The sequence below is a fragment of the Thalassophryne amazonica genome, chromosome 1 (assembly GCF_902500255.1).
Source record: "Thalassophryne amazonica chromosome 1, fThaAma1.1, whole genome shotgun sequence".
Lineage (NCBI taxonomy): Eukaryota > Metazoa > Chordata > Actinopteri > Batrachoidiformes > Batrachoididae > Thalassophryne > Thalassophryne amazonica.
In genome coordinates, this window is record NC_047103.1 from 127,642,796 (window position 1) to 127,654,900 (window position 12,105).

The following is a 12,105-nucleotide window of genomic DNA, read 5'->3' on the forward strand; positions in this document are numbered from 1 at the left end:
CTGTGGCAGTTGTCATGTACACCCAGACTTGGACTATAGTCAAACAACAGACACTGACACTAAACTGTGTAGTTTATGTATGCTCAATCTATGGAAAATATTACATTGACTATTGCGAGCATCCATGTTTGAGACACTGAAGTATACCATTACACTCAAAGAAGCCTTTGCATTTCTTGGCTCCTTAATGCCAGCTATACTGGCTATGAAATTTGTAAATTTGGCATATCTGTCGTAAACAGTTTTTGTGGGAGAAACCTCTGAAATCTGAAAAAAAACATTTTGTGGTTGAATTGTATTAGAAGAAATGCTCATGTTCATTTAAGCATCCAATTATGGCTAATTTGTGCACTCGCGAACGTATTTCTAGTGCTGAAATGACAATTTTAATTGTGTGCACCAGTGGCGGCTGGCCCATAGGGGGCGCTCGGGCGCTGCCCTCCTAGATGTTGAGGGGAAAAGTCATAATATATATATATTTAAAAAGTATTATCAGTGTCAGTTTTACTTAATAGTATGTGCCTACATGTAATATGAATGATTAAAACAACACTTCCTCCAGCTGACTCTCATTCAACAGTGCATTTCCACCAACAGAAGCAGAGAACGTATCATTCCTCGTCTTGGGCGCTCATTCAAAGCACCCTTGAAGTGCAGTAAAATAACCAATTGTATGTAGTTGCTAGGGAAAATTAAGAAATATTTGGCAAATCAACATTGCCAAAATGAATGGCTTTGGGGCACTGGAATTTTAGCCCTTGCTACAAAAATGCGGGAACGTTAGATTGCTACAGTCAGTGATACATGTGACGCTGCAGCTGCTGCTGTCAGTCAGTCAGGCAGGAAGAGATGATGGTGACGACGACGTTTGGGTTCTGTTTATTTATTTTTATTTCGTCTCCGTGTGTTTTGCTGGAGTAAGTTGAAGAGCTCTTCGGGGGTTTAAAACGGGACAAAACTAATCAAATCAATGACACCAAAGTTTGGCGGGGATCCTTTTGGAGGCGCATGGAGGTGCGCACATCAGATCTTTCTCGTGGTTTAATGATAACTGCACATCCCGGTTGGAGGAGAGACGTTTGTCTGACTCGTTATAAACCGTGTCAGGCTTCATTCACACTGTCAGCGCGCACACGTCACGGAGGCTGCTGATCTGCGCTCTTTACTGCGGGGTGGAAAGGAGCGCGTCCACCTCTGCCAGCTGCGGACTGACTCCTCTGGATCCTCTTCAGCTCAGGTGAGCTGACGAGCTGCTCGGATTTATTCCCGAATGTTGCTCCTGGTGTGGAAACGAGGGTGAAAATTTAAGATAAAACGAATGAGTGATGTTTTTTGTTTGTTTTAGGGGTCAAAGCTGTGATCTTTATTGGGACAGCAGACCAGTTATAATGGTAAAAGGGGAGGCCGGGGCTGTTTGTAACAGTGTTCAAAGCTGCAGCCATGCTGGTATTTTGATTTCACTTTACACATTATGAGGATCAGTTCACAGAAGTGAAATATTCTTTGGAGTATTCCACACTCTAAAACAAATTATTTGCTCAGTTTAAAAACAAAACAAAACCCTAAAATAGCAATTTGCATGTTTTTTAAAGAAATTCTAATTCAGCCACTGAGTTCACACAAGATACTTATAGTAAGACAAACCCAAGTTTAGCAACGCATTTAATGAAGTGTTTTTTTATACTTCATTTGCTTTGTCCTCTACACTGTTAATTCATTTTAACCAATTTAATTTAAAGGTTTTGGTGTTATTAGTTAGTCAAGTTATTTAAGTTTTTCAAGCTTCTTTAGTTTGCCTCCATTCCACTCAGTAATGTTCATGCAAAATATTACCTTCATTTTCTCTCGCTCTCTCTCTCTCACACACACACACACACACACACACACACACACACACACACACACACACACACACACACTCTCTCTCTCTCTCTCTCTCTCTCACACTCACACACACACACACACACACACACACACACACACAAACATTTTCTCTCTCTCTCTCTCTCTCTCTGAAGGTGGTGTGAACATTGTAGTATCTATTGCATCTATTGGCACAGCAGCCCCACCAAGACTGTTTTTCACCAGCCGTCACTGGTGTGCACACACTGCATTCATATGATTCATGGCACACCCCACAATGCTTGCACATAGATCTGCCAGGGGGATTCCCCAAGGTTTCCACGGTTACTAGGCTTATGTCCATTATTTGCTGATATTCTACCTTGAATATGGCTCTAGAAAGTTTTGCCTAAAAAACAGCAGACCCCATGCACACTAAATTGGTCATATCTCAGAAACTACTTGGCCGACAGCCCCCAAACCTCAGATTTGTTGTTCTGAATAGTCTGGAAATATTTGATTAAAATTTGAAGAAAATCTGAGACAAAGTGTGTCAGGCCCTTGTTGAATTGACATGGAATGACCCACTGTAAATCAATTTTGCATTGATTATTTTAGTTTTTGTTACAAGTGAAATGATCACTCACAAAACATAAAAAAATCTAAATCTAAAACATCTAAAAATAGAGCAATGATCAAATCCACAATAATTAAATGTGGTAAAATATTGAAAGATATGAAAACATCCAAGAAGACTAATTACTTTGAAATATTGTTGAGGCAAAACCTTAAACTTTGGACCAAACGGTCTCTGAGTGGACGGAAGAATCATAGTCCATGAGCCACTCATCAGTTTTGACCAAATCAGTACCATTTAAGGGGAATAAACAACACTTTGAATCCAGCCTCAGTGTATCATGGCCTACACAAAAATGTATGATAGCCATCCCAGGGTGGTAGCTCTAGCCAGGTAGTGGTCAATGAAGAATTACACAGAGGTCAAACTTTAAAAGAAATGCTCCAGTCATGGTGAAAACTATATCACATTACTTGTCTGATCATAATGATTCCAAAAAATCATGATGGAATAGTCTGGAGTTATGGGGTAAAAACAGCAAAAATGGTGACAAAGGTCAATTTCAGTTTGTTTAGGGGTCAAAGTTAAAATTGCTAAAATTCAGTAAAAATATTGATGCAAATTATTGTTTGGGTTAATAGGGTTCTAATAAGGAATAGTTTGCACCATCTGTCATGCTTAGTTATCATGTTACAGGGCAATATATGCCACATGTCATAGAATCCAATAGATGTTAAACTTGTTTAACCTTTACCTTGAGACCAAACATTCAGCACAGTCAAAACTAGTCCATTTATTAATCCTTTTATTTCAACCAGTAATTTGCATAATTTTGTACTGTAATTGGAGCAACTTTAACTTTTGACCCCTGTACAAAATGAAACTGACCTTTGTCACCATTTTTGTTGTTTTTAACCCCATAACTCCAAAACATTCCATCACAGATAGGCCAAGCTATACCTTTTTGGAATCGTTATGATCAGACAAGTAATGTGATATAGTTTTCAGCATGATTAGAGAATTTTTAAAGTTTGACCTCTGTGTAATTCTTCATTGACCCCTACCTGGCTAGAGCTACCACCATGGGATGGCTATCATACATTTTTGTGTAGGCCATGATACACTGAGGCTAGATTCAAAGTGTTGTTTATTCGCCTTAAGTGGTACCGAAAACCTGCTTGGCTCATGGACTATCAGGAGGTTGACTGTTTGTCAAAAATTAACAGGTTTATTATACAAAGTGCTTTGGGCACCCCAGACGAACAGCATACAGGCAAGTGTCTGAGCATGTGTGTGTGTGTGTGTCAGCACTTAGAGTGCACCCTTATGTACATGTCAGGACGGTCCAAGTTCTCATGAGCTCATCTACCCAAACTGATATTGGTAGCTATTTGAAAATGACTTAATCTGGAAACAGGCCATGGAGAGATGAATTTCCAAAAAAATGTTTTGTCTCAAGGCTGCAGTTAGGCACGATCAGAACAGACTCTGTGTCACTCTGGCTCAGACAGAAACATGTGGCTACAGTCATTTTGCCCAAACTGCATGAACAGTCTCTGGATTAAGCAAGGACATTTCACAGTGCATTCCCACAGCGATGAACACAATATCAAATAAACATGGCATCACATGAAGACAATTATTTTGTTTTCACAATTCCTCCCTTTTGATCATATATGATCAATCAAATCATAGCAAAATAACAAATCATACATATGAATGAGAACATAACAGAACATCTGTATTGTCAGACGTTTGCAAGTTTAAGACAACACGTCATAGGATTACATTCTTCAGAATCATAGATATTCCCTAGACACAAGAATAATTTCAGAAAGCATTTTAATGAACGTAAACACAATATTTAAATTTAATCGTCATTCACCTCAGGTTCTGTCTCAGAATCATCCATATAGTGAGGAAAAGGGAACAAGTCTGGTTCTCCTTCATTCAGTACAGTTATACTCATGGTTTTGTATAAAAGCATATGTGCAGGGGGCCTAGGTTCACCTACAGCTTTATCAATGCATTACAAGATCAAAACTCGAATGCAGGGAAACAGCAATAACCACAAACTGTAGACAGGGCCAAAAACACTGCTATGGATGTAAGGACTGCCATAGCCAACTTAATCCATCTACCGAAGTAGTTAGTAAACAGGCCTTCTAAAGGGTTGATTATGCAAGAATGTTCTTCCATCTCTATTGACAATGCGTGCAGTCTGCTGAGGACATTTGTTAGACTTCCATCTGGGGCTGTGTTGTTTGGGATGAAGGTACAGCAATCTCATCCAAAAACCTCCCCTTTCTACAAAGAGCATGTCCAGAGCTAACCTGTTTTGGAAACCCATGAGGGAAGTGGTTGCTTATTGTTCGTGTATGGCAGCTACAGCGTCCCTAGTAAAATTTGATAATCTTTGTACATTAAAGTGTATGTAATTTGTCCTGTCTACATTTTTGTTTATTGTTACGGGAAACAGTGCATGCACATGTGGGAAGGATTCAAATCCTGCTGCGACATTATCTACAAGTTTGTACTCATTTGGAAGTCCACGCGGGACTCCTATAGCATCGATATATACTGGGGACCCCCCCAAGTGGATCCACAGAGTGTTTACCGTGGTGGTAAGAGACAGAAGTTAATAAATCTGTGATTAATTTATCCAACGTTTCCACAATCACTACCAGGGTTATTAAGGAAATCAAAGCACATGTACCATACCAGTGTGGAACTAACCATCCTTTAAGAGCTCTGCCACCGCACTACTACCATATATCAGCTCTAGCGATAACTAGCTTACCTGCAATGACATGTCTTGTCAGGTCGACATAGCTGGAACAATGACTATAGGGAAATTGTTCCATGAGTCTACTTGGCTTGCTCACAGAAAAAGCAGGTGTAATTTCCCATAAGTATAAGAGAGAAGTAAGGTGGGGTGGCATTTTGCTGAGTTAGAAGGACATTTCACAGTGCATTCCCACAGCGATGAACACAATATCAAATAAACATGGCATCACATTAAGACAATTATTTTGTTTTCACAATTCCTCCCTTTGATCATATATGACCAATCAAATCATAGCAAAATAACAAATCATACATATGAATGAGAACATAACAGAACATCTGTATTGTGGGGTGGCATTTTGCTGAGTTAGAGGATAAATCGTCATATTTGAGACTGACTCACCCTGTCCTGTATACTCTAGTGATGATGGGATAATTTTCAGATTAGGCTGTGGGCCTGTACAAACTATACAGTTACTTTTATTAGATTGTAAAGCAGTTTGGTGTGCTAATAATAACCATCTATTGAAAAAAATGATAACCTGTTTCCCGCAGCCACAGTTTCCTCCATATCAAATGAGCCGGCATCATATGCTACAACTCTTTTCCTTGGGGAAGGGTATCAACACTCTTGACCCATGCTGCATCCTGGTAGGCTTAGCTGTGGGCACAAACACTTGCTCTATCACAACTGTGACGGCTGGGTCAGTTCCTGATACATATTCCCACATTTGAAGGTATAGAGTACTGTTGGGAGGTCTTTTTGCACTACGCGGTACCTGTCTTGTGGTAATTGCATATTGGTTATACAACCCCTGGCAAAAAATTATGGAATCACCGGCCTCAGAGGATGTTCATTCAGTTGTTTAATTTGTAGAAAAAAAGCAGATCACAGACATGACACAAAACTAAAGTCATTTCAATGGCAACTTTTGGCTTTAAGAAACACTATAAGAAATCAAGAAAAAAAGATTGTGGCAGTCAGTAACGGTTACTTTTTAGACCAAGCAGAGGAAAAAAATATGAATCACTCAATTCTGAGGTAAAATTATGGAATCACCCTGTAAATTTTCATCCCCCAAATTAACACCTGCATCAAATCAGATCTGCTCATTGACATTGACCCTATGCCATGACATTGACCCTATGTGTCTTTTTGCAAGGCATGTTTTTGCAGTTTTTGCTCTATGGCAAGATGCATTATCATCTTGAAAAATGATTTCATCATCCCCCAAACATCCTTTCATTGTCCAAAATATCAACATAAACTTGTGCATTTATTGATGATGTAATGACAGCCATCTCCCCAGTGCCTTTATCTGACATGCAGCCCCATATCATCAATGACTGTGGAAATTTACATGTTCTCTTCAGGCAGTCATCTTTATAAATCTCATTGGAAAGGCACCAAACAAAAGTTCCAGCATCATCTCCTTGCCCAATGCAGATTCGAGATTCATCACTGAATATGACTTTCATCCAGTCATCCACAGTCCACAATTGCTTTTCCTTAGCCCATTGTAACCTTGTTTTTTTCTGTTTACGTGTTAATGATGCCTTTAGTTTAGCTTTTCTGTATGTAAATCCCATTTCCTTTAGGCGGTTTCTTACAGTTCGGTCACAGACGTTGACTCCAGTTTCCTCCCATTCGTTCCTCATTTGTTTTGTTGTACATTTTTCGATTTTTGAGACATATTGCTTTAAGTTTTCTGTCTTGACGCTTTGATGTCTTCCTTGGTCTACCAGTATGTTTGCCTTTAACAACCTTCCCATGTTGTTGTATTTGGTCCAGAGTTTAGACACAGCTGACTGTGAACAACCAACATCTTTTGCAACATTGCGTGATGATTTACTCTCTTTTAAGAGTTGATAATCCTCTCCTTTGTTTCAATTGACATCTCTCGTGTTGGAGCCATGATTCATGTCAGTCCACTTGGTGCAACAGCTCTCCAAGGTGTGTTCACTTCCTTTTTAGATGCAGACTAACGAGCAGATCTGATATGACGCAGGTGTTAGTTTTGGGGATGAAAATTACAGGGTGATTCCATAATTTTTTCCTCAGAATTGAGTGATTCCATATTTTTTTCCTCTGCTTGGTCTAAAAAAGTAACTGTTACTGACTGCCACAATCTTTTTTCTTGATTTCTTATAGTGTTTCTTAAAGCCAGAAAGTTGCCATTTGAAATGACTTTAGTTTTGCGTCATGTCTGTGATCTGCTTTTTTCTACAAAATTAAACAACTGAATGAACATCCTCTGAGGCCGGTGATTCCATAATTTTTGCCAGGGGTTGTAATTATGCATGGTTAGGGGTCAACTGTAATCAATACATACCAGCCACCCTGTCCTTCCAGCTGTAGAACCCCTCTAGAAACAGAGACAAATGGGTGGAAATATTGCCCTATGGCAGCAGTGAGAGTTGGCCGTCCATTCAGTTCCTGATAAGAGAAAGTGTAATCCCAGGTTCCAAAGTGCATGGGGTTCAGGAAGAAATCGCCCTGAGGGTGATAGTTACAATTCAAATACTGGCAAACATCTACCTGAAAGGTTACCTTTGTATTACCAGGAACAGTTAGGCATACAGGTTGCCCTTGATACTCACACCAACCGCATTGTTTGAGTGGGACGGCCAAACCAATACTTCGCTTGCATCACCAGAACCACTGGTGCACTGATTCATTCAGACTTGTGGGTGATTGACCTAGTTATTTGTTAGATCTCTTAGGGGGCCGCCTCTCTTGTATGGCGACAGTGTAAGACTCATTCACTGGTTGTTGAGCATAATTTCAGTTGTAAAAGATTGATTCACCTATTGGAGTGTGCCACCTCAATATAGGGATGACTGCAAAGAACAGAAAGCCCAGAAGGAGACATATGACCTTAACGTGGGAAGCTTTTGATGCCAGTGAGCCATGATGAATGGAGTGGGGTTGGCTGAAGTCTCTTTAGGTTGTTGGGGGAAGGGGATCAGAACAGGGCCCAGTTCTTTCATTACTTTTTTGCAGTGAGTTGCGTGTATCCACGTCGATCTTTCTGCGACCTTGATGGTGGTATGTGCATCAGTTGCACTTGGAAGGGGCCTATCCAGTGATGATCATTCCAGTGCTTCTTCTCACATTCTTTATGACCACGAAGTCTCAGGACGGTTATCATGGAGTGGTTGTTCAGCTGACAATGGAAAGGCTGCCTTCACTCGAGATCCCACACACAGAAAGAGCTTGTGAAAGCTTAATGCAATAAGACACAAGATTGTGATCAGTAAACACTGCATCTTCCCTGTCAACACCTTGGGACAGAGTTCTGTGTGGGGTGGTCTTCCAAACAGGATTTCAAAGGGTGACAGATTATGTCTCTGTTGTGTGCGAAATCTCATTTGCATCAGAGCCAATGGGTAGAGCCAATTTAGGCCTGTTTCAGTGGTGAATTTTGCCAATTTGTTTTTTAATGTACCATTCTCCCTCTCTACAGCTCCTCCTGATTGCAGATGATAGCTGCAGTGATTTCTAAGCTCAGTGTCCAAGACAGCACTCAGCTCTCTGATCACTTCATTCACAAAGTGTGAACCACTGTCTGAAGAAAGTTTTTGTGGACTCCCCATCTGGGACATATCTGTCATTATAGCTTTTGCTACTGCCTTTGCTGATACGTGATATTTCATTAAACGGGAAGAAGACATATGTGACGTCTTTTGATCATGCAGAATAGAAGACACGCAGTGTGGAACAGGAACGGCCAAGGGAGCATAACCCGTGAGTTCATGAACAGCTAGGATTGCTTGCTCTGTCACAGCAACAGCATGCAACAAGGTGGAAAAACCCTGAGCGACAGAATCACGTTTTCGAGAGAAGTAACCACAAGGGCGGTTACAACCCTATGTGTTGTGTCAGAATGGAGGTCGTGCAACCTGCCGTTCATCCACATACAAGTGAAATGGTTTGGCAGAATCTGGGATACCCAAAGTGGAGCGGTCTGTAAGGCCTTTTTTGATGTAGTGAAAGCCATCTCCGCATCAGGAGACCAGTGTAATTTGATGGGAGCAGAAAGCTTCACCTTTGATCTCAAAGGGGCTTCCATGCAGGAACAATTAGGAATGAAATCCTACAACAGGAGCACATCCCAGAAAGACATTTGTTTTTTGTTTGCGGGCGGAGCACATTAATGATGGCTTGAACACACAATTAACAGGTTTATTATACAAAGCACTTTGGACACACCAAACGAACAGCATACAGCAAGTGTCTGAGCATGTGTGTATCAGCACTTAGAGTGCACCCTTATGTCAGGACGGTGTTCGTGTGTAAGTTCTCATGAGCTCATCTACCCAAACTGATACTGGTAGCTATCTGAAAATGACTTCATCTGGAAACAGGCTATGGAGAGGCGAATTCCTACAAAAAAATGTGTTTGTCTCAAGGCTGCAGTTAGGTGTGATCAGAACAGATTCTTTGTCACTCTGGGTCAGACAGAAACATGTGGCTATCAGTCATTTTGCACAAACTGCATGAACAATCTCTGGATTAAGCAAGGACATTTCACAGTGCATTCCCACAGTGATGAACACAATATCAAATAAACATGGCGTCACATGAAGACAATTATTTTGTTTCACACAAGTAACCACAGGCTAAAGTACTGACACATTTAAATAATTGCTGAAAAGAATATAAAATGTATATATATATATATATATATATATATATATATATATAGCATTGGTTAGTGCAACTATGTTGGATTGCCTCCCAAAATTGGACCACCTCCCATTCTTAATTCTTTACAAGGCCATCACTTCATTGTAACGTCAAAAAACAGCACAAGCAGAATAATTTTTATGTTCATTTATGTCAGTGTCACTGTGATGTCGTAAACTTGTATGGAATTGATAGTGGTGTTCCAATTTCAGGACCGTTCAACGTTAAGTACTTCCCCTACTTAAACTGTTATACTATCAGTGGACACTGTGTGGTAAAAGACTGTAACAAACTTTCTTTCTTTCTTTTCTTTCTTTCTTTCTTTCTCTTCTTTCTTTCTTTCTTCTTTCTTCTTTCTTCCTCCCAACTTTCAGGCCCTCCGGTCTTCTCTGGCTGATCACCAGGGAGAGGTGGACTACTTGACCTCAGCTGTGGAGCAGGTCTTTCAGAAGGCTCCACCAGACATCAGTCAAAAGTACGGCATGGGAAAAGCATATTGTTAGTATTTGCATAAGGGTCATTCCTTATGAACTCAATCAGATGTCCCATGGTGACTGACTCAGATTTTGCAAAAAAAAAAAAACAGACAAAAATGTATTGGTGCATCTACATATCTAATGAACATGTGCAAAGTTTTAGGTGGAAAATCTCAAGGGTTTCTGAAGTATGGGCCTTTAAAAAAGGGTGTTGTGCCTGTTTTTTTACACACTTTTTTTTTCCTCAAAACTTTATTTCAACAAATGCAATCACAAACAATAAAAGAAAAAAAAGCAAGGCCACCAATAACGTTCTCAGTATTATCATGGAAATAGAGATTAAAAAAAAAGAAAAGGGGAAAAAAACACACATTTTTACATTTACTGTTGGCCAAATCTAAATCCCCCCTTAATAAGTCTCACTCTGATTGGATCGTTCTCGAGAAGCGGCATTCTGATTGGCTGTACTGAAGCCGGGCGCTTTCTTTTAATTTTTTTCCTTTCTTTTTTCCTCCCTTTCTCCTTCCAACAGGATTAAATGTACAAACCATCTTGGCATTTAACAATTTGAAACATTCTAGTGCGGTTTACAAGGCACTGGTAACTTAACAAAAGAAGAAAAGAAGAGAGAGACACACCACACACACACAAGAAGATATACATCTGTATACAAACGTTAGAGGTCAGCAAAAGTTGTAGATCTTCTATGGCTTCCATCACGAGAGCATTTTACATGTCATCTGTTTAAGGGATTTTATATAGTTATAGTTATCTTGCATTTGTTTTTTTAAAGACAGTGAAAATGGGCTTTACTTTCTTACATTTACATGTATGTATAAAATATTTGCTAACAATAAGGTATTGTTCTTTTTTTTTTACACACTTACACAAATTACATATGGTCCCTGTGTAGGCAATTTTGGATACAAATATCTCTGAAACAAGCAAATATTTCTGACTGACATTTGCTTTCCTAGGTAATTTGGCTCCAGGGTTTCAGATTCTGTCTGTCATGCTGAGAGGTGGCTTGACACTGAAAGTGGTAGGAAGCAAATGCAGACTCTTAGACATGACGGTTGAGTAAAAGGCTTTATCTGGATAACCTTGCAGACGATCGATACACAGGGAGGCAGTCAGCGTAATAGAGGTATCAGGCAGGTAACAGGCTGAGGTGAGGTCAAAAAAAATGAGCAAAGTTCAAACACAGTGGTGATGAGAAGTAGAATAGGCAGAGACAGAGGCAATGTCAAAAAATGAGCAAAGTTCAGGGATTCAGCGAGGCAAAGGTCGGTTAACATAAGTAAGGTCAAAAAAATACAGAACAGACAGGACTATGATGAGAGGCTGGAAATGCAAAAATAAACAATCTGGCTGTGAGCTATGGAGACTTAAATAGGGAGCAGGTAAATCAAGGTGTGATGAGGTGCAGGTGTGTGGAAGGCTCTGGAAGGGGGTGTGACTGGGAAGACAAAGGTACGTGCAAGAGAGTGCAGTGAGACAAAAGCAAAGTGGGGCAAGATAATTAAGTGGCAGAAAAACCAATGGTGCTTGTTACCAGAAGTGTACGCAACAGCTCAGCGACAGCCCCTATTAGCAAGGGAAATAAAGCGTGTGGCCATCTATCTTCAGCATGCCTGAAATTCTGGTTATTAGCTTCCGTCATCATATTTGATGTCAACGTGTTTACATCTTTGCCTGCTCACTGGATTTTAGCCAATGCAATAGCACCTTGA

General features: G+C 40.1%; 1 protein-coding gene across 1 annotated transcript in view; it reads left to right on the top strand.

Annotated features, from left to right (window-relative positions):
- The window catches only part of dmd (dystrophin), a 1,392,820-nt gene that overhangs the window by 749,926 nt on the left and 630,789 nt on the right, over positions 1 to 12,105 (top strand). Inside the window, exon 26 of the mRNA XM_034174291.1 lies at positions 10,271 to 10,371. Coding sequence (XP_034030182.1) covers positions 10,271 to 10,371 — 101 coding nt within the window. The remainder of the gene's footprint in view (positions 1 to 10,270; positions 10,372 to 12,105) is intronic.